General features: G+C 43.3%; 1 protein-coding gene and 2 long non-coding RNA genes across 11 annotated transcripts in view; 2 read left to right on the forward strand and 1 right to left on the reverse strand.

Moving 5' to 3' along the window:
* Positions 1-3,620, forward strand: part of LOC307225302 — a 122,049-nt gene extending 118,429 nt beyond the window's left edge. The window contains exon 3 of the long non-coding RNA XR_013842831.1: positions 3,023-3,620. This is a non-coding gene — a long non-coding RNA (uncharacterized lncRNA). The remainder of the gene's footprint in view (positions 1-3,022) is intronic.
* Positions 1-22,986, reverse strand: part of CACNA1C (calcium voltage-gated channel subunit alpha1 C) — a gene marked incomplete at its 5' end in the record, with an annotated part of 458,067 nt that overhangs the window by 107,662 nt on the left and 327,419 nt on the right. For all 8 annotated transcript variants that reach the window (XM_079992108.1, XM_079992110.1, XM_079992109.1 and 5 more), the window contains 5 exons: positions 1,346-1,475; positions 3,627-3,759; positions 19,293-19,362; positions 19,483-19,603; positions 20,612-20,726. In XM_079992108.1, coding sequence (XP_079848234.1) covers positions 1,346-1,475; positions 3,627-3,759; positions 19,293-19,362; positions 19,483-19,603; positions 20,612-20,726 — 569 coding nt within the window. The remainder of the gene's footprint in view (positions 1-1,345; positions 1,476-3,626; positions 3,760-19,292; positions 19,363-19,482; positions 19,604-20,611; positions 20,727-22,986) is intronic.
* LOC307225358 lies at positions 4,048-22,982 on the forward strand. Of its 2 annotated transcripts, none has more exons than XR_013842927.1 (3): positions 4,048-5,053; positions 20,661-20,851; positions 22,700-22,982. It is a non-coding gene; the product is annotated as an uncharacterized lncRNA (long non-coding RNA). The 2 variants fall into 2 exon arrangements; XR_013842928.1 differs by lacking the exon at positions 22,700-22,982 and adding an exon at positions 19,671-19,744 and having other exon boundaries at positions 20,661-20,741.

A 22,986-nucleotide genomic window follows, 5' to 3' on the forward strand; every position in this document is an offset into this window, starting at 1 on the left:
TTAAATGGCAGATTAACCAGGAATTGCTATAAGCAGGTTATGAGTGTTAATTTGGATGCACCCTTAAAGAAATATGTAGTAAGCAGGGGTGCCAGCTATAGGGGGAGGAAGGGGCTTCAGCTCCTCCCCCCAGCATTGGGCCCAACTTAGCGTGCCTGGTAGTAAGTATATACTGAAGTATCTGAATTAAGTAGCACAGCTTCTAGTAACCAGAATATGGGTACCGTACTTTTCCGTGTATAAAACTATGTTTTTTTATTCCAAAATCATGTTCAAAATTAGGGGTCGTCTTATACATGGGTAGTGCATTGTGGGGCCGTGGGATAGCTTGCTGCCGCGAGTTGGAGATTGTTATTGGTGTCTGCTGCAAGGGCTGTTGTTGATTTGTTGTCTCTGTGGCAATTGGGCGTTCCATTTGCTGCTGTTTTCAGTGATGGGACAGAGGATATTTCTGTGCAATCCTCCCCCCAAAAATCTCAACAACTTTTGGGAACGCCCCCTTTCTTAATTTTGAGTCCCCCAAAATAGGGGGCGTGTTATACACGGGGGGTGTTATACACAGAAAAGTACGATATTTAGTGCCTTCACAATTTGCTATAAAGGTAAAGGTAAAGGTACCCCTGCCCGTACGGGCCAGTCTTGACAGACTCTGGGGTTGTGCGCCCATCTCACTTAAGAGGCCAGGGGCCAGCGCTGTCCGGAGACACTTCCGGGTCACGTGGCCAGCGTGACATCGCTGCTCTGGCGAGCCAGAGTCGCACACGGAAACGCCGTTTACCTTCCCGCTGGTAAGCGGTCCCTATTTATCTACTTGCACCCGGAGGTGCTTTCGAACTGCTAGGTTGGCAGGCGCTGGGACCGAGCAGCGGGAGCGCACCCTGCCGCAGGGATTCGAACCGCCGACCTTTCGATCGGCAAGCCCTAGGCGCTGAGGCTTTAACCCACAGCGCCACCTGCGTCCCTAATTTGCTATAGTGCTCTACAAAATTCCTGCACCCCCTGCCACCGCTTGCCATCTCTGTGCCATTTGTTCATTCATTCATTTCCTTGCTTCCCTTCCACCAAATAAATCTTGCCCAAACAAACGCCAAATGCCAGAAGCCACATAAAATCATGGCGAGTCAAAATGTGAGAGCTTCAACTGTGTAATTCAATTTAAATGTAGAGATTTGTCAATGAATTTGGGGTGCAGCCTGCAATAGCATGGACTGATGTAGCTATATTTATCTGCACAAACATGAAGCTAGTGCAGGCAGGGGTGGGGATTGGATAGGTTTTCCTCAACTGGCTGCTGAACATCATTCTCAACAAGCTGTGAAGGATCAAGGAAAGGCGGGAGGCATACTTGATTCCGAACGGAGGTATGTCGGACAGGGTCCTCAGCTGCCAGAGAGATGCTGCTGAGTAAGATGAAAAAGAGGATCAAGTTGGTGAAAACGTTATCATTAACAATGCGGTGGCAGTGGACCCGAAACCTGCAGAGAGAGAGAGAGAATCTTTTTTGTATTATTTTTTATTTCAAATATACAAATAAATACATAGATAACAGACACATGCATTAATAACCACTACATAAATCAAATAATATCACTTAATAACCTTAAAAACCGTTGAGTTTATAATATCTGTTACCCAAATTGATACCTTTTATTTTGGGTTTATTCCTTATACCAGGGGTGACCAACTCTCAAGAGACTGTTATCTACTTTCAGAATTAAAAACTAGCAGTGATCTATCCCCATTTTTGGGGGGTTCAGCTCAAAGTTGCTGAACTTTTTTTAGGTAGGTGGAAAGCCCCGGTTTTTTGGGGGATTTAAAAAAAAACTTTTTTTGGGGGGGGGAGATCCATTTCTGGGGGATTAAAGGCATGGGACAAAGGGGTCAATCACAAAAATGTTGCTATGGATCAAAACAGCAGCACAGAGAAAGCTCCACCTACCCTTCCAGAGATCATACAACAATGGAGGGTAGAGTGAGGGGGCGTGGCAGGAGTCAGTTTTAGCTACAGTAAGGAAAAGGAGAGATGCGGGTGGCGCTGTGGTCTAAACCACTGAGCCTAGGGCTTGCCAATCAGAAGGTCAACAGTTCGAGTCCCCATGACGGGGTGAGCTCCCATTGCTCGGTCCCAGCTCCTGCCAACCTAGCAGTTCGAAAGCACGCCCAAAAGTGCAAGTAGATAAATAGGTACTGCTCCGGCGGGAAGGTAAACGGCATTTCCGTGCGCTGCTCTGGTTCACCAGAAGCTGCTTAATCATGTTGGCCACATGACCCAGAAGCTCCCTTGGCCAATAAAGCAAGATGAGCACCGCAACCCCAGAGTCGTCTGCGACTGGACCTAACGGTCAGGGGTCCCTTTACCTTTACCTTAAGGAAAAGGAGTCAGTGATCGACCGCAATCTACCAAAACCTTGTGGGGATCCACTAGTAGATCACAATCAACCTGTTGGACATCCCTGCCTTATAGCTATTAATAATGTTTATAATATGGTGATAAACAAAAGAGGCAATAATGGGCAGCCTTGTCTGGTGCCTTTTTCAATATTAAATGTTTCCGTTATTTCGTTATTTATAATTAATTTGGCTTTCAGGTTGCTGTAAATTGCTTTGATTCCACAACTTATTTTATAACCTAATTTCATTACCTCAATAGATTTCAGTAGAAAATCCCATCAAATGTTGTCAAAGGCCTTTTCGGCCTCCACTAATAACATAGCTGTTCTTTTATTCAGTTTCATTTCCAAATATTCTAATAGGTTGATTACTGTCCTTTTGTTGTTATATAATTGTCTTCCCGGCAGGAAGCCAGCCTGGCCATCGTTGACTCTTCTAATCAATTTTTTTTAAAGTGTATTTGCTAATATTCCTGTAAAAATCTTATAATCTGAATTTAATAATGAAATTGGTCTATAGTTTTTAATATTGGTCAAATCTGCTCCTGCTTTGGTATTAAAGTTATTAAAGCTTCTTTCCATGATTCTGGAGTCTTCCCGTTCTCTAATATTTTATTCATGATCTTTTTCAGGGTTGGAAGTACAATCTTATCCTTCAGACATCGAGATAAAATAAGTTAAGTAATTTTTGATATCCACCCTTGTTTTCATAGGCTTTGTTTTCATGTCAGGTGCAAACCTGTGCCTGGACTATACCACTTCAGACTGTGGATGGGAGCTCCTGTGTATTTTCAGGACCCACCCTATTCCTGTGACTGTTAATTGCTTAAACTGTTTTTAATACTGAATTTTAAATTGTTACAACCAGCCCTGAGATCTACTGAAGGGCAGATAACAACAACAACAATAATAAATGCTTTTCTGTGCAAAATATTCCCACCATGTAGAAAACTAGCATGCCCAGTTCCTATTAACTAGTAAGTTAGTTTTTTCTTTTACATCTTTCCAAAATCTTCCTCATGATTTGCTTCTTATACAAAGTCTTCCTGGCTCATGCAAGTGAAAGACATTTCTCTACAGCATGAAGATTTCCAGTGGGTTTGCATGGAAAAAATTTATCCTAAAGAATAAGGACACCACAAAACACATGCTTTCCCAGACTACTATGGAAGTATGACTTTGGATCTGCTATTCATGGTTAGCAAATGTAACAACAAAACAGCCACCTCAAAATACCTGTTGCTGGGGCTGAAGATGAAAAAAGCACTGGCTTCTGGCATTGGCACAGCTTTCTCCTTGAGGTGCAATTCGGACATTGGGCGTGGACGAGGCCCAACAGGCATCTCAGGCTCTTCCTCCTCCTCGTCTCCTGAAAGGCAAAGTTTATACTTTTTAAATACTATTAATCAGAAAAAGGTTTCTGGTTTCCCTCATAAAATCTAGGCTAAGGCTGTTGTTAATTATGCTGTAGACACTATAGAAGAGAATAAATAATCAGGGAACAGGAATTTTCTTCTGCATTTATCAGGATACTATTAAATCCTTCCGTCATCATGACATAGAGCTGTAGAATCGTAGAGCTGAAAGGGACCCCGAGGATCTTCTTTTTTAAAAAAATAGTTTTTATTAAGTTTTACAATTTTATATTCACCACTTATTGGAGCTTGTTCTATACATTTTTGTCATTTTTACAGGGGCAATATACCATCAGTACATCATTTTCATATAATTCGGTTTCAAAGTTATACAATCCATAAATTTTAAATTCACTTTCCATAATTTCTCCCCATCTTCTATTTGTATATTATGTCCTAAATCTTGTTCCCATTTGATCATTACACATTTTACCTCCTCATCTTTAGTTTCCCACTCTAATAATATATTGTACACCTTCTTCAGTAATTTAGTATTATCACCTATGATTTCTCTTTGATATCTGGATAAAGTGTAACTAAATTATTTCTTTTTATCCTCTTTAAATACAGTGGTACCTCAGGTTAAGTACTTAATTCGTTCCGGAGGTCCATACTTAACCTGAAACTGTTCTTAACCTGAAGCACCACTTTAGCTAATGGGGCCTCCTGCTGCTGCTGTGCCGCCGGGGCACGATTTCTGTTCTCATCCTGAAGCAAAGTTCTTAACCTGAAGCACTATTTCTGGGTTAGCGGAGTCTGTAACCTGAAGCGTATGTAACCTGAAGCGTATGTAACCCAAGGTACCACTGTACATCATTTAATTGATGATACTGCAGCCAATTATTTACATGTTCTCAAAACTCTTCAAATTCTTTCAATTTTAATTCCCCTTCTATTTCCATTAAGAGATCTCTATATGTGATCCATTTTTATTTCCTATTTATTTTTTTAATTGAGGTTGCTTCTGTTGGTGACAGTCACCACGGGGTCTTTTGTTCTAGTAAATCTTTATATCTTTCCCATACTTTTAAAAATGATCTCCTAATTATGTGGTTATAGAATCCTTTGTGTACTTTCCCTTTATCATACCACAAGTACACATGCCATCCAAATCTGTTGTCATGTCCTTCAAGATCTAACATATCCATATTTTCTAATTTAATCCAATCCCAGATCCAAGTAACACAAGCAGCCTCATAGGATAGTTTAAAGTCTCGAAGGGAAAATCCTCCTCTATCTTTAATGTCAGTAAGTAGTTTATATTTTATCCTTGGTTTCTTCCCTTGTCATATAAATTTTGAGATATCCTTTTGCCATTTCTTGAAGCATGCTGTGTTACTTATTACCGGCACTGACTGAAACAAAAACAAAATTTTTGGCAATATGTTCATCTTAATCACTGAAATTCTTCCTAATAACGATGAATTCATTCTAACCCATATTTTTAGATTCCTTTTTATTTCATTTCAAATCTTTTCATAGTTTTCTTTAAAGATATTAATGTTCTTGGTTGTAAGGCAGATTCCTAAATATTTAACTTTTTTATGAATCTCTATTTCTCTGATTTAATTCTTTTTTATCCAATTGTGATAGGTTTTTGACTAGCAGCTTTGTCTTATTTTTATTTATTTTAAACCCTGCTACTTGCCCAAATTCCTATATTTTTTCTAATACTTTCAGAAGAGAGTTCTTAGGATCTTCAACTGTAATTTTAAAACTGTTTTTAATGTTCTACTTTAAATTGTTGTAACTTACCCTGGAACCTTAGGGCGAAGCATAGGTAATCATTTGATAATAATAATGAGAAGAAAATATAATAATAATGCTGTGAAGAATGCTTTGGGGCAAATTGGGCACTGGTTTTTCCCACCTCTGTGAATCTATGCATGGAGTTAACACCTGACCTGGTTTCTAGCCTCTGCCCTTAAATGTGAATAGGGCACAACACCAGGTGGAATGGCCATTTTTCCCTAAAAAGAGATGGAAATAAATTCTTCATTTTGTTGCTTGTTTAGAATTCAGGCAAGGCAGAAGAATTAAAAACTAAAACTCTTGAAACAAATTCTTAAAAATGAGAGCTCCAGGCACTGTGGAGATCTGAGACTATCCTTCAAGGAAGAAGTTGCAAGAAGGGGCCCTGGATGGCCTGTGGGAATACAGGGAGGGTTCGGAAAAATACTTTGAGGATTTCAAGCACCTCCAGAAGTCTAATGTGTTTGTGAACAGAACAACAGTAAGATGCTTAAAAACTTGCACACGCACACACTCCACAGGTGCCATTAAGGTAATTATCTAGATAAACAGAAAAACTAAAAGATGGTACAAAACAATAGCCGTGTTTAATTGTCTGCACTGGCATCCTAACAGCAATCCTTAAGCAAGCTTTCCTTTACTATCTCATTTTTATGATTATTCTGTGTTCATAAATTGCCTCTTCTTTAAAAGCCAAGTGTCCAAAAACAGCTGGAGACAAAAGTTTGGATAACCCTGCCCCAAAGGAACAAGTGCATAGTTGGGAGCACTCACTGATTCCACCTTGTTACCAGAACCTTAGATAGCTAGTGGGGTGCAGAGTGCCTGTTGCCTGCTCTGGCTGCTGCTGGACAGGAATAGCCTAGCCACCATAATCCATGGCCTAGTAACTTCCTGGCTTGATTACTGCTATGTGCTCTACAGAGACAGAGAGCTACCCTTGAATTTGGTTTGGAGACTGGAACTAAGATGCAAAGGTGCTGACAAGGATGGCAGCCCAAGCACATATAAATCAATTTTGAAGCACATGCACTGGGTGCCTATATGTCACAGAGGCTAATCCCAGAAGTTGGCTTTGATATATAATGCCCCAAATGACTCGGAACACAACTACCTGAAAGAGTGCCTCTCTCAAAATTGGCCTACCCATTTGTTGATATCTGCAAGGGAGGCCCTGTTAATAGAACCACCATTAACAGGTACCTACTGACTAGAAAAGGGACGCGGGTGGCGCTGTGGGTAAAACGTCAGCGCCTAGGACTTGCCGATCGTCAGGTCGGCGGTTCGAATCCTTGCGGTGGGGTGCGCTCCCGTTGCTCGGTCCAAGCGCCTGCCAACCTAGCAGTTCGAAAGCACCCCCGGGAGCAAGTAGATAAATAGGGACCGCTTACTAGCGGGAAGGTAAACGGCGTTTCCGTGTGCTGCACTGGCTCGTCAGATGCAGCTTGTCACGCTGGCAATGTGACCCGGAAGTGTCTTCGGACAGCGCTGGCCCCCGGCCTCTTAAGCGAGATGGGCGCGCAACCCCAGAGTCGGACACGACTGGCTCGTACGGGCAGGCGTACCTTTACCTTTTTACTGACTAGAAAGGGGGGGGGAAGCACACAGAAACGCCGTTTACCTTCCCGCCAGAGCGGTACCTATTTATCTACTTGCATTTTGACGTGCTTTCAAACTGCTAGGTTGGTAGGAGCAGGGACCAAGCAACGGGAGATCACCCCATCGCGGGGATTCGAACCGCCGACCTTCTGATCAGGAAGTCCTAGGCTCTGTGGTTCAACCCATGGCATTTCTGTGTGCTGCTCTGGTTCGCCAGAAGCGGCTTAGTCATGCTGGCCACATGACCCAGAAGCTGTACGCCGTCTCCCTCGGCCAATAAAGCGAGATGAGCACTGCAACCCCAGAGTCGGCCACAACTGGACCTAATGGTCAGGGGTCCCTTTACCTTTACTGACTAGAACCAAGAACAGTCTCTTCCCATGGTAGTGATCCAGCTTTGAAACTCTCTTGTCCTTGAAATCAGATAGACACCAATGCTAAATGAGTTCCAATATCAGGGGCAGACATTTTTCTTTTGTTGAGCTCCTGAACAACAGTAATTAAATGGTATTTATCAAATAAAGGGATTTTTAAATGATTTTTTAGAAGTAAGTGTACAGTAAGGTGTTATTGGAACCTGCCTTGAGAACATGTGGTAGATGGCAATATAAAAATTTCCTTCACAAATAAATGAGCCTTGGATACCTACAGTTAATCTTTATTCAACCCAGAATCTACTCTTTCTGATGATTCCTATATATTAAAAACACAATTGCCTTCCTTAAACAAAGGAGAACAAGGGAAAGCCTGGAAAGCCCTTTGGACTTAGAAGTGCAGTACATTTGACTAATAATGATGATAATGACATTGATGGAGCCTTTTCAATGTTTACTTTTGCTCTGAGTTTATCTTCCAGGTTTTCACATCATTCTGGCTTTCATCCTCATTGTATGTACTTATAGAGCTTAAACTCTTTAATTTGCCTGTAAACTAGATTGTAAAATTATTACTCTGTCTACTCTCATTGAATACATCATCATCATCATGATTCTCTTGCTGAAAAGAAGCTTGTCAGCATAGCAGATCTCTTTAGTGGCGGTTGCAAGAGCCAAGAGGCAGGTTGAAGAGTTGCATAATGAGTGCCTGGAGGGCCTGCCACTGGGGGATGCCTGGAGCAGCATTGCAGTCTGAAGCTGAGACATCAAAGGTAGCGCAAAGAAGATTAATGTGAAAACTGGGGCAACGTGAGCTTATAAAAAACTGAATGAAGTGCATGATGGGTCTGGACCTGCTCAACCTCATCCCAATCCTGGAGGTATGAGAGGTGGGTGCTGATAAGATGCAAGTGGAGAAACTTCCAGGCAAGCAGCAGCTACCATGGAGAGCTCAACTGTGGCTGCATTTACATACCTAAGCCCTGAAGACATGTCATAAATTGGCCAATGATACAAATGCCCATTGCACTCCTGTTAGATTCTCAGTGGGTAAGCTTTACGTCAGAGCTGGCAGTCTTGAGAAAAGCAAGTATTGATCTGATAGATAGTTGAGCCTGGAAACTGGTAGGCAGTCTTGAAGGTGGGTGAAAAATCCAACACAAGTAGTGTGAGAACTGTTCAGCCTATACCTGAGCAATGAGTTACTCGGATAGAGGAGCCAGAGTCAGAAGATTGGTAAGAATTAGTGGAAATCAAATAGTGCCTTGTGTCATCAGCCCTCTGCTGTGCTGGTGAGTTGATATACCACCTTCAAGCCACCTGCAGTGAAATGTTACAATGGGAGAAGCTGACAGTCAAGCCAGCAGTTACATTATCTAAGCAAGCTGTAGCACTGGTTGAGAGAGCAGCATGCCAGAGGTTCTACTGCAAAGGTCCTTAGTTTAAGTATCCTGCCTTTAAGAATAAGTTCTCCCAAGGAAGTTTTACAAATAAAAGAAGAAAACAACAATAAAATTACAATAAAATAAATATCAGTTAAAATGCAGCAAATAATTAAAATATAGATCTAAATTAAAATCAATCCCAAAATGCTTTTTAACCACCTCTAAAAGCTGATGGGGGTGAGGCTGGCAAAGCTCAATGGGAAGTGAATTCAACAATTGTGGAGCTACTACGTTCTCCTAGTATATACTCCAAAATCGACAAGTCAATGACCAGCACCTTTGAAGCAGATCTTAACACTCAGGGAGGTTTTACCAATAGCCTTTACCAAAGGTGTCATGGACTTTGAAGAAGCACAAACTCAGGGCGAAAAGGAGAAACGAGCTAAGAGGAAGGCATGTTTGACAAACCCTCACCGTGATCAACTCTCGTCCAAAAACCTATGTCCCCACTGTGGAAGGACATGTGGATCCAGAATTGGCCTCCACTGTTGACACAGTGTTCATGGAAGACAATCTTATTCAGCCATGAGTGATTGCGAAAGAAGAAGATATTGCAACAACAAAGCACCCATAATTGACCATGGCAAGCAAGCATGTCATGCAGCGTCTGTCCTGTTGCTGAACTATGAATATCAGCTGCCATTTAGTGGAAACTGAGAAACACCTTCCTGGACATAATTTAGATGGGGAAACCTACTCAAAAGCTTGCAGATGGGCAAGGTAGTTATAGTCAAAGACTGTCTGGTTACCTATTTGTAAGGATTCCCATTACCACAAAACCCCCCCCAAAAGGATTCCAGTGAACCAAACTTGTCTATCCACAACTTCAGCAGGGCAGGTAAAAGGCAAAGGACCCCTGGATGGTTAAGTCCAGGCAGACTTGACTATGGGGTGCAGCACTCATCTCACTTCAGGCCAAAGGAGCTGGTGTTTGTCAGCAGACAGCTTTCCAGGTTATGTGGTCAGCATGACTAAACAGCTTCTGGCACAACGGGACACCGTGATGGAAGCCAGAGTGCACAGAAACACTGTTTACCTTCCTGCCACAGTAGTACCTATTTATCTACTCACACTGGAATGTTTTCAAACTGCTAGATTAGCAGGAGCTGTGACAGAGCAACAGGAGTTCACCCTCTTGGGTGGACTCGAACTGCCAACCTTCCAATAGGCAAGCCCAAGAGTGCTTTGAGTACTCTTTCCATCTGGTTGGGCTGGCTGAAAAACATTGTTGAAGAAAGGAATTGATCTCACTGAAGCAGCAGCAACAGTTTTGAGGGATTTGGTGACTATGAGAGATTTCTAGAAGATTGGCTGGTGGTATCTGGAAAAGAATCTTTGGTAATAAGACTTGAGATTTTAAAAAATGCTTTGAAATAGCTGATGCAGGATAAAAATAATGATATCCAGAGTTGTCTGGATGTAGCAAAAGCCTGGCTTAACAAGAGCACCTGCATGCAGACAGAGTACAAGAAGAGGTCTAAAGCCAGATGCTGTTCCAGATGGGTGATATGAGAAAACATTATTCACATCTGCAGTGCCACAGGTTTGGTTTGCTAATAAGGAGTCCAACATGTTCAATGATCACAGAGCAGCTGATACGCAAACAGGAATAAATATACATGATTGGGGAAATTACATGCACATATATAGGGCAACCCCCCAGATGCTGTCCCTCAGAAGCAAATATCTTAGGGACACACTACAAAGCAGCCTTCTAACTCTACAATTCTTTGGTTCTATACTTTCCAGCTCCAAACCACCCATTATGTTTTTCCTTGCAGGGGAAGCTATGGCCTAGGAAGATTATTTTAAGCTGGAAAATTGAAGTCAGAGGAGAAAAGGTTAGAGTACCTCTCCATTCCCTACTGTTTTCCAGACTTCCATCATAGTTTTGGTAACAGCAAAAATAACCAAGAAACATGCGGAAGGAAATAACTCAGAATTGCATGTAACACCTAGTTTGGTCTTGAGACAAATATTTCATGCATGGCAGACTTAGAATATGTTTTGGTAACTATTGAGGTTTTCTTTAGAGCTTTTAAGAGGTGAAAATACATAATGTACAAAGAAAAGATTCATACTTAAGACTCCCCTACAAAGCAAGCCACTCTCATTCTCATTTCAGAGATGGAGTCAGAAGTACTGAGACATATAGTGAGTAGCGGTCAGAGGTAATGGGCCAAAATGTGTTTGTTTGTTTTTTGCTTCCCAGTGCTATGGTTGCAGCATGCTATCGAGTGGGGAAGGGAGTGAGGAAGTCGGTGAGGTGTAGACACAGTGCTTCCACTGCTGTGCCTGCACCACACCAGCCTCCCTGTTGCCTTGCTTCTCTCCTTCTTGATAACCAGCAGTAACACTGGTAATGAGAAGCCAGATAAATAGCACAGCCCACCCAATCCTACCAACTGCTACTGCAGACAGTGGTTTATCCAAGGCCACCAAACAAGTTCATAGTTGCGTATGTTTTCGAGTCAAACGTCCTGCCCACTAAATCATACTGATTCAGGAATGATTTATACAACTTCTGAACACAGTGGCTGAATTAATCCACTGGCTGGCACACCAGTGTTTAGGTAGCACTAAAATGGCACCTTTGAAAAACGCTGAAAGCCATTAAATCCTGCAACTGAGCAGTATCAGGCATGTACAACGAGCTCATCGCAGAAAGGGAGTCATGGTATATAACGCAATTCACATTATCTTCCCACAAACCCAATGCTCATGTGAGTAGACCCCTAGTTGCCTTTCCAGTGGCAGCAAGGTTTTTGGTCCATCCCCTTGGCTAGGAGAAACAAGAAAAGACATGTAAATTAAGCAGATATATACAGACCTGCTTAATTTTCAGCTGGTGAGGCTGTAAAACCTGACATACCAGTGGCTGCTCACAGCTGTAACACAGATTGCATATAGCTGCGACTATAACATACAATACTGTATAATAAAAATGGAAATTTGTCTTACCATGAATTTCTTAAGATCCTGATGGAAGACATTCTTAGACTTAGATGACGTCTCCTACAGGAGTATCAGGAAGGGTCCTTTCAAGCCTTTTGCCTCCTCTCCAGGGGGAGGAGTCACCTCTCTAGAAAGCATAGACAACTCCTCAACCCCAAATCGATTGTTCGACTGGCAAACCACAAACCCTGAGCCTAACTGAAAAAGACTCACAGGAAAAAACAGAAAAACCCAGACATAGACAAAGAACAGAAACTGAACTGCCAGAAACAACACAGGAATCCCTTACTCCACCACCCCCAGAAGATAATGCCCTAAGATGGAAAAGGAAGCCCTAACAGTATGTGACAAAGCAGGCAAATCCATAACCTAGTTCCCTCCCTGCCAAATGCAAGCAGGGGAAGGAGAGGTGTGCATAATGTCTTCCATCTGGATCTTCAAACAGAAATTTATTTTAAAACAATTTTCTGTTTTTGCCAAATCTATATGGAAGGCATTTCTAGACTGGCATATAACATAGGTACAAGCAGAAACCCAGAGTGGACTTCCTCTGCCAATCACTTTACTCATTCATAGGCCTCAGCAACACAGTCCTATGAAAATTTGTGTCAGCCACCACAACACAAACAATTTTGTGATGTCTAGAGAAAGGGCCAGGGAGGCCCACATAGCTGTCCTACAGATACCCCCACCAGAAAAGTTCTCTTCAAGGCAACCAAGACTGCAGCACTTCTCAAAGAATAAGCTATGATGACTTGGGATGCAATTGACCCAGTGAATAATACACTTCACTAACTGCCTCCTGAAGCCAAAGGGAAACGGAGGATGATGAGACTTTTTTCCCCCAACAGAGAAGCCCAAATAAGACAGAAACAGCTAATCACACTTCCAGAAATTGAACGACCTCTTGAGTTAAAAATGGAAAAAGTATGCTATTCACATTATTGGGAGTAGGAAGGATTCTTACCAAACAAAGATAGGTTCACTTCCTGTGACTTAAGAAAAATGGAGTTCACCTTAGGCGTGAGCGCTAGGTCTGCGCAAAGAACCACTTTATCAAGACGTAAAATAAAATGGAGGGGTCAGCTTCCAGCTCCAACACATCTGGCTGAGGTGGTAGCCACCCAAAATATGACTTTAAGGGTCAACCATTTCAGAGTGCAAGTGGCCATCATCTCAAAGAGGTCCCATAAGAACTGAGAGTACCCAATTCAATTTTCAAGAAAAAAATCTATGGACAAGTGGAGGAGCAACAAGTGCCACACCTTTAATAAATCTTTTACAAAGAGGGTGAGCAGACAAAGGTGGGCCTTTAAGATTAGCCAGTACACTGCTCAGTCCTCCCAAACTGGCAATATTAAAGGATCCTGCACTGCCAAATTCACCAGGTGCAGAATCCAAGGCCTTCTTGGCCAGTAAGTGGCAGTCAGGATCACCTTAGCCTACACTGATGATCCTTCTTAAGCATTTTCTGCATTAAACAGTGCAAAGGCATATAGCAACCCCAGAGGCCACTCAGTCTCTAAAGCATCCACACCCCGTGGTCCCAGAGATTGGAAACAAGAGAAAAGTATCAAGCTGGGCATTGCTCTATGAAGCAAACTGATCTGTTATTGACTGATCCAAACAGTGCACTACTAGACAAAACACCAGGGGTTTTAACTGCCACTTGGCCTCCCTTATTGATACCTGGCTCAACCAGTCTGCTGTCTGGTTGTCCACTCTGGCTAAATGTTCTACCTTCAAGCTGAGTAAATGCTGCTCTACTCATCTCAGAAGTGTATCCATCTCCACCATCAATCTCACATCTCACTGATAACTGATGTGAGCTTTGGCAGATGGCTTATCCATCCTGACCATAAGGCGATGGCCGCATATGTCCATCTCCAGTTGCTTGGGTCCAATTCCATTGATACTGAACTGTGTTTATTCAGTGGTCCACACCTCTTGAGTGGCCTTATTAACCAGAGAAGTTCCTCAACTGCAGATATACAAGTCATGAGCGCCAATTGGGAAGGCTCCTCCAGAGACACATCCACAGTTAGGTGCCATGGAGTCAGTCACTAGACCAGTTCTTTCTTCACTGTCAATAGGATTTCCACCTGCAAATGATGCCTCACTGCAGTGAGGTTCTGTTAACGGTCTTTGCAGTGACCGAGTGTGCAACTGAGTCCATGACACAAAGTCAAAACATGACACTAAGCTATCAGATCCAAAGCAGTGCCCAGGGCAAGATGAAGTGCTGCCACTCACTCTAATGTCAGACACATGGAGAACTAATTTGTGTCCAGACAAACCCCAAGGTGTGCCCAATACTAAGTGGGAGAGAGGGCACTCTTCTTCACATTAATCACAAACCCTAGGTCACTTGAAGAACCTGTCCCCTAGATGGAGCATGGATCAGAATGTTGACCAGATATGGATGACTGCAAATGCCTCTGGTGTGGAAATGGGCCCAGTGCTATCAATACCTTGGTGAAGATTCTCATTGCCAAATGAGACTAAAAGGCAATGCCCAGTAACGGTAGAGATCCTGACTGTAGGTGAACTGGAGAAACCACCAGTGGAAGGTTGGATTGAGACATGGAGACATCAGTTAAGGTCATCCAGTCTCCCCTTCTTGGTGCTGCCATGATGGACCTCAAAGTCTTCATTTTGAAGCATTTCTTCTCCACACATTTGCTGAGCCTGCTGAGGTCTAAGATGGTGTCTATTTTTCTTGGATACATGCAGGAGTTTGTTCAAAGAAGTAGGGAAGACCCTCTTTGTACCCACATCCAAGGACTGAGAGGAGAAAGGCTGCACATGAAGATCTTCCTAAGTCAGTCTAGGACCCTGTGAGCCTTGGACAAAAGGGCCAGAAAAACATCAGAAGCAAATACTTTCAGACTGAACTACTTCCAGCCCTTCCTCACCTACCCTTCCTCTCAGGGGGGCAGGGGGAATGGGGGGGGGGATCCATATAAGAAAAAGGGGCTTCAGAGCTCACCACCAGAGTTGCCTGCTGATACTTCCTTCTAGCCTCAGGACCAGCAGCTCCTGACTCTCTTATGCCAGCTGTCCCAGCAACCACAGCCCCAGTCTCCACCACACATTTCCTAGCATGAGACCTGGACTGACTTCAAGAAACAGCCCTAGAAGAAAGGGGAGGAGGGGATCCCACAGAACTAGAATTTGCTGCCCCCTGTTCTTCTTATGGTGCTTGTAAGACTTTGTAGAAGGGGTCCTTCCTCTCCCCTCTCTCAGAACTAAACTGCAAGGAATACTCAACCTCTCTGAATCTCCTGGAAAATAAACTTCCTGACCCAGGAGAAAAAACAAGGGAATTCTCCCTTCCCAAGAAAAGACACCAGGAGTTTCTGTAGTATAAAGCTACAAAGATGGGTTCAAACACAGAGACCTCTTAGCCAAGGAGGTTCTGTAGTCAGACAAGTCCACTGTTGGGAAATCATAATAGCAGGAGCCCACATAAAGTAGAGATAAAGCCATCAAAAATACAGTTTCCCATAACCTCAGGGGGAAAAAGATGGGAAACAATTTCAGCATGCTAAACCACTTGTCAACAGTGTGCAATAACAACCCTACTTCCAGGCACTAACTAGTGTACCTGCTAGTTATATAGCTGGGATCACAACAATGCCAGAAACCACCAAATGACTGGGCAATCACCAGCCTGACAGTGGGAGTAGTCTAACACTGATGGCCATGCTGGTTGATTATTGTGGATCATCCGGAAAAAGGCACAGAGGAAAACAGCTGCTTCAAGCAACAAGAGAAAAATAATAATAATAATAATAATAATAATAATAATAATAATAATAAATTTTATTTATATCCCGCCCTCCCCAGCCGAAGCCGGGCTCAGAGTGGCTAACAACAAAACAGTACAAAAGTACAGCACAAACAACACTCTAAAATCATTCATTATAAAATTAATTAAATTCAAGCCACTGGCTACCATTGGGCCAGAGCTCCACAAAGATTGCCGAAGGAGGGAGTCAGGCTGTGCCCTGGCCAAAGGCCTGGCAGAACAGCTCTGTCTTGCAGGCCCTGCGGAAAGATGTCAAGTCCCGCAGGGCCCTTGTCTCTTGTGACAGAGTGTTCCACCAGGTCGGAGCCGCAGCCGAAAAAGCCCTGGCTCTAGTTGAGGCCAGCCTAACTTCTCTGTGGCCTGGGACCTTCAAGATGTTTTTATTTGAAGACCGTAAGTTTCTCTGTGGGGCATACCAGGAGAGGTGGTCCCGTAGGTACGAGGCTCCTAGGCCGTATAGGGCTTTAAAGGTTAAAACCAGCACCTTAAACCTGATCCTGTACTCCACCGGGAGCCAGTGCAGCTGGTATAGCACTGGGTGAATGTGATCTCACAGCGAAGACCCCGTAAGGAGTCTTGCTGCAGCATTCTGCATCTGCTGGAGTTTCTGGGTCAGTCTCAAGGGCAGCCCCACATAGAGCGAGTTACAATAATCCAGTCTGGAGGTGACCGTCGCGTGGATCACAGTGGCTAGGTCAGGGCGAGAGAGGTAAGGAGCCAACTGCTTAGCTTGGCGGAGATGGAAAAATGCCGCCTTTGTTATAGCTGCAATCTGTGCCTCCATGGAAAGGGAGGTGTCGAAGATTACACCCAAACTCTTTTTTTTTTTTAATAATTTTTATTGGGTTTTCACATTTTAGAAACACACACACAAATGAAAACAAAAACAAAACATGTATAATTTCATAACCTTACTTTCTTAACCCCCCTCCCTGACTTCCCCCCACCCCCCCTTCATACATCCCAAATCCAATAATTAGCTCAGCAGGTTCTTATCTCTCTTCTTTAACATATTATTGTTGTTTTTAAAATTAATTCTTATTACTTGGCCAAATTTTACTTGTCCAGTTTTCTTATAAATATTAAGTCCTTTTCTAAGGTCGACCCAAATTCCCTTCCACGAATTTCCCCCTTTTTATATTAAATGTAGGTCATAATAGCCAAACACAAAAGTCATAAAAGTTTTAAAGTTCTGTTCTCCCCTCCCTCCCTACCCCGGTTTCTGTCCCTTCCCAAATAAATGTCCACAAAACAGTTCTTAGCCTGGATTCCTCACATCAGAGGCCTTTAAATCTCTGTCAGTCTCTCTCTGCCGGTTTTGTTGGTAGCCCTCTTTGTTGGTCCTCAGTTCTCGAAGGAGCTCTGGCACAGTCTCGTCAAATTTTCTTCCATCCAAAATACTTGGTAACAGCTGCTGCAACAAGTCAACTGATCTCCCATACTCAAAGAGGAAGCCCCAATCATATTTCTTATTTCTTTTAAGTTCCAGTATTCCAAGTGTTCCAGGGGCTTCCTCTTTCCACTTTCGCATCTTTCGCAGATTGGTAATCCCAAGATCTTCTTCTTTATGTTCTAGCAATGTAAGCTTCAGATTGGTACTCTCCTGTAGTTTCTTAACTCCTTCTTCCCTCTCCTCCAGTTCCAAAAATGTCTCTTCTGGTTCAGCTGCAGATTTTGTTTCAGTCAAATCCTTTATGCATTCAGCAGGGTTGCTTGTTTTAGAGTTCAAGGTTATAAGTTGTTTGTTCATAGCCATGCTTTGCTCTTGCAGTATTCCCACAAGAAAAAAACATTCTTTCCATCTCTGCCTGTAATTTTCCATCTGTAGCCATTGTAATGTTTCAAAGTTTCCCCTAGGGGGGATTCTAGTTACTTAATAGTCCTTTCCCAACAGTCTGTTACTTTGTTATTTGTAACTACTTTGTTCCCAAGCACTTTAATTCAAATATAGCAAGTTTAGTCCAGAGAGATGTTAAACAATAAAGTTTTTAACTTTAACTGCCCGTTTGACAGCTCCTTTGACAGCTGTCAAACTCCTTGTTCCTTTTCCTCCAGCTCACACACAGGGACACTCCCGGGTCGGGGGGGGGGGGTTAGACAGAAGCTTCTAAAATTCAACTCTTACTCTCCAGCACAAATCTTCTTCTGTCAAATTCATGGAATTAATGCCTTTTAACTCGTACCGAAAAAAAAATATCTCTCCACCTTAGTTCTCCGATCCTTGCTTTAAATCTTTTGTAGGTAGAGGGGGTGCAGACTTCCCTTTAGCACATCCCCCCGGTCATACCAAATTCAAAGGTAAAAATTTTAAAGTCCAAATTCCATTCTATTCACGGGTTGTTTCAAGTCCAAATTTCAGGGAAAAAAGTCAGCGCTCTCCGGCCATGGCTCGCGGCTTCGCTCCACTGCAGTAGTGGTCTACTCACAGCACCACGCCACTCTCCGTACCCTCTCCGTAGCCTTTAAAAAGGCTCTTCGTGGGTCGGGGGGGCGCTTGAGGTGCCCACCGAGTCACCAAGTCCGCAGGCTTCCGCGCCTGCGGTTTCTAAGGGTCCCCGCGTCGCCGTCGCGGTGAGACCCGTCTGCAACAGAGCCGATTCCCTCCGGAGCTCGGAGGGAATCCGCCATTAGCCGATCGCGCTAACCCGGAAGTCCCGATTACACCCAAACTCTTAACGGACGGTGCTGGCACTAATTGTGCCCCCACAAGAGATGGGAGTTGCCCCCCCCAATCCCATATCGTCCCGTCCCAGCCACAGGACCTCTGTCTTCTAAGGATTTAGCTTCAACCGGCTCCCACGTAACCATCCAGCCACAGCTTCCAAACATCTAGTCAGTGTGTCTGGGGCCGAGTCAGGATGGCCATCCATCAACAGATAGAGTTGATTAGTGGACATGCCACTGCACTCCAGTGCCCAAAGACTGCCCCATCAGAGGTACAACGCATTCCAGGATACAGTAAGACCCACCAGATCCAAAGAAATTCTCCCCTTCCTCCACACCACTCAGAAAGGACAACAATGAGGAGAGGAGAGAAAGCACAACAACCAGGGAAAGAAAAGACAGAAACAGAAACAAAAGTCAAGAGAAAAATAAACACCAGGGAGGAGAAAACACCAAAACCAAAACACTCATAGATCCAAGTAATAGCACCACAAGAAAAGGAGAGACGTTAGGGACAGAAAAAACTGGCAGACAGCAAAAGTGCACAAGAACCTGGCCTTCACCAACCACAGGCAGGGTTGGTCTGGCTAGAAAGATGACTCCTCCCTTTGGAGAGGAGGCAACAGGCTTGAAATGACCCTGCCTGATCCTCCAGTAGGAGGCATCATCTCAATCTAGGAATGTCTCCCATCTGGATCTGGCAAATACCTGTTATTTCCATAGAACTAAAGAGATGATTCCATCTTGTCAAGTACAATTATCAGCTGGTTATCTTTTATTGGGTGATATGGATCTATCTGTGATGCAGCTGGAACTGCCTTCGGTGTTTTAAGTTTCAGCTTCTTGTGCTAGTGGGAGGGAAAAAAGTGAGCACAGCAGTGAATTACCTGGTGTCTCTGTAGTAGGATAAGGATTCTTTTCTTCATTTTCATTAGGCTGATATTCATCTACATTGCTCTGACAAAAAGAAGGGAAAACCATAATAGAGCTTGCTTTATTCATCCATCCCATTTTATTGATTCAGTCATTCATAAATATGATTCGGCAAAGCAAGTTGGAAGGTAACAAGCAGCAGACCTTATTAGAAGGTGGAGATTCTCCATCGGCAGTGATCGATTTCAGTTCAATTTTCTCCTCCTTTGTCTCCCCCTCCACAGCTGGCTTCTCAGGCTCCTGTTTCTTTTCAGGACTAGCAGTCCTAATAATTCAGCAAAAAAGAGAAATGCAAATGTTCACAAAATATGGAATGGTGTTTTCTGTTACAGACTCCCATGAGTAGTGCATAGCTTATCATGTCAACAAGCACTTGGTACAATTCTGACAGGAACATGAGGCAGAGGTGTTCCCCTATCTCCTTTATTATCCCTGCCCCCCCCCCCAAATCTTGAAACTCCAATGAACAATGTCTGTTTCATGTTCATGAAGAAGAATTTGGTATTGTGAGAAGAAAATAATGCCTTCTCATAGGAGGTCATTGAAGTATGAAAAGGGATGGCTTTGAGGACCCTCCTAGGCTATCTGCCCAACCATTTCATTTCTATTATAACACATACCTCACTTCTCGTTAAGATGAGCTGGTGAGATGCCATTAACTAAATAATAAGAGAATTTCAAAAATACAGTGGTTTGCAGCCTAAGGTAATTTAAGGAAGTTCATGGAAGAAAAGTTTCTCATGCTCCCCTCCCCTCTGCAGCTCCCATGCACATAGTTCAGAATGGCCCCCATTTTCCAGAGGGGCTTTTCAGGGAGTAGAGGGGGAAAGAAACTTATTTTCATTCTTTTTCTCTCTCTCCACCCCCTTTATGGATGCTTTTTCATCTGATGGAAGCTTCCACAGAATTTGAAAGATTAATAGATGCTGGCTGAATAACATATAACCACCAAATCTGTTTTGAGACACACATGCACAGAAGCATTAATTTTGGGCACTGAGTGGTTTCTGCCTCTCTGATGTTTAAAACCAAGCCACAGGAAGCATAAGTGTCTAGTGAGCCAACATGGTTGACCAGTACCAGTGTCAACTCTGTCATTTAAATATTTGGCTTAACAGAATGAACACAGAAGGGAAAGATAATCTACTTTTATCCTACCTGTAAGTTACAGTACCAAACCAGGGATATAAAATGTGGCTGATTGTACATACCTTTACTCTCAAGAACCATCTAGGGATATTGTTTTATACCAAACTAGAAACAAAGGGTTTACCTAGCTAGTTTTTTCCTTTCTTTTTCCTCCTCTTCCTCTTTTTGAGCAGATGTCAGGCTCTCAGCATCAGCAAGGTTGTCCACAGCAATGGCCAAAAAGACATTCAGCAAGATGTCTGTTTGCATGTTTCATTAAAGAAAACATGTTTAGATGCAGCCCCAACTACAGAGGTTGGAAACTAGTTCTGACCAGTGGGAATGATGTTTAGCTCCACACAGACCAGCATGCCAAGTTTGACAGGTGAGTGGGACCGCCTACCTGTCAACCACCTGATGTCAGGGGGTCCATTTTTGACTGCAGAGGTTGAAATCAAACTGCAGGCCAGAAAAATGTGCAGCACTTCCTAAGCATTGATAATCAACTGAGTGTTGGGACAGGGGAAGCGCTGCACAAATGGCTTTACAGGCACCATTGATCAGCTGACCTGCAGTGGCTTCAAAGCCCCTTTTGTTCAAGCCCCACCTTTATCTGTCCCACACCTGATCCTTATATGATGTCAGGTGTAAGACTGATGGCCGTGGCTTGGATGACATGACCTTGTGAGTCTAATGAAGAGGCCTGGTGGGCCTAATCAGGCCCATAGCCCAGAGGTTCCTTACCCCTGACCTACAACATGCCATTGCACTCACTTTCCTGTTTTTGTTCTGGCCATATTGTTCTGAGAGTTGGCTATATAGTGTCAGGGCAGGTGTCAGGAACAGGTCAGCAATAACTCATATTGTGTCAGTAAAGCTAACTCTCTTTATTCAAAGAAACAAAACAGCACAGGAGGCCAGAGCCAGTGAGTATAGAAACTCTTCCCAGTAGTTCTTGCCCCAATGAGGCAGTTGCAAGGACTGAAGGTCCCCACCTTCTAACAGCTCCCTAAGTTTCCTCTTCCCCTGGCCCTTTCCAAGCAATCTGAGACTCTTGATGCCCTTTCTGTTTTTGCTCCGTCCTTTTCATACCTTTTCTGGTTCTAGGAGACCAGAGGGGAGAGGAACTGGTCACAGGAGGAGGGGGAGCCCCCCCCCAGGCTTCTTCAGTAGCCTGACTCATCTCTGCCTCTTGGCTCCCCTCTCTAGCCTCCTCTTCTGCCTTTGTTTCTGGACTGCTCTCTGACACAGACTCTTCCTGCTCACTAAACCCTGTCACCTCCTCAGCTTCTGATACCCCCCACCCCGTCTGCTCCCTCTTTTCCCTCTGACCACTCATTGTCATCCCACTACCAATCCCCTGGATCAGCACCTTCTTTCCTTGGGGTTCCCTGGCAGGTGCCTCCCACCACTCCTCTGCATCCAGCCAGTCCATGACATCTAGTGGGTCCATAACCAAATTTTGGTCTATTAGAAAATTGTCCACAGAAATATGGCCCACCCACCCCTGTACAATATCACATGCTCCAGATCTGCAAATGATTCTTGTAAATTTGGCACATCAATGGAAATGTGCACAATTGTTTAACAACTCATCATGTGTTATTAATATTCAAATATTCAAATATTAAATCAGCTGCATATGGAACACATGCACAATATTACACACCATATCTGAAAATCATCATGTGTTAGTCCACATATGGTGCTAATTTGGTGCTTTTCTGAAGACGTGTGTGATCAGTGTAAGAAAGCTGAGCGCTATGCTGCCATATTAGTTAGAAATACATAGAACGCTGCAATTCTTCATATTATTTCTTATAGTTTAAGATGGATTTTCTTTTCAAAGAAATTTCCTTTTTTTAAAATACCCACTTTTGTAACAAAAACTTCACTTTTTCAGTATATTTATGTAAGCATACTCAATAAAACAATTATAACTTGGTTCTTTTTTGAACTTCAAAAATCTTCCTTTCCTTTTGCTATTTTTTAAATTGTAGTAAGTGGCAGGGTCTTACTACTTAAGTGCCAGCTTCAGGATTTGAATTACTAAGATCCTGCAATATGCCCTCAGTGGGGTCACCTACTCATTGCTATCATTACTGTGGGCTGCACGTGCTTTTGATTCTTTTAACTGCATCTCCTCAGCTCTGCTCCTCAACATTACTTGCATCAGAAAAAGTGGGTACTGGTCCATGAAAATTTAGGTAACAAAAATGTATTTCTTTTTAAGGTACCAAATATCTCTTTGCTGTCCTCCCTATTGTCTTTACTCACTCATCCGTCTATCCCTCCTGAAGAAGCAGGTGAGAGAATGACATACTCAGTCAAAATGAAAAGTTAGGTGAGGAAGCAGGTGCAGGTACCGAGGGAGAAGAGCACTAGAGGCCAAGAAGTTCGTTAGCAGTAGCCCTTTGGCTCAATCATGGACCTCAGCATGGGCCCAACCATATCAACCTCTAATGCTGTCCCTACAGTTCAGCCCGGTTGTCAAAGAACACAAAGGTAGTAGCAAAGGAT

This window comes from Podarcis cretensis (genome assembly GCF_951804945.1).
Source record: "Podarcis cretensis genome assembly, chromosome: 10".
Taxonomy (NCBI): Eukaryota; Metazoa; Chordata; class Lepidosauria; order Squamata; family Lacertidae; genus Podarcis; species Podarcis cretensis.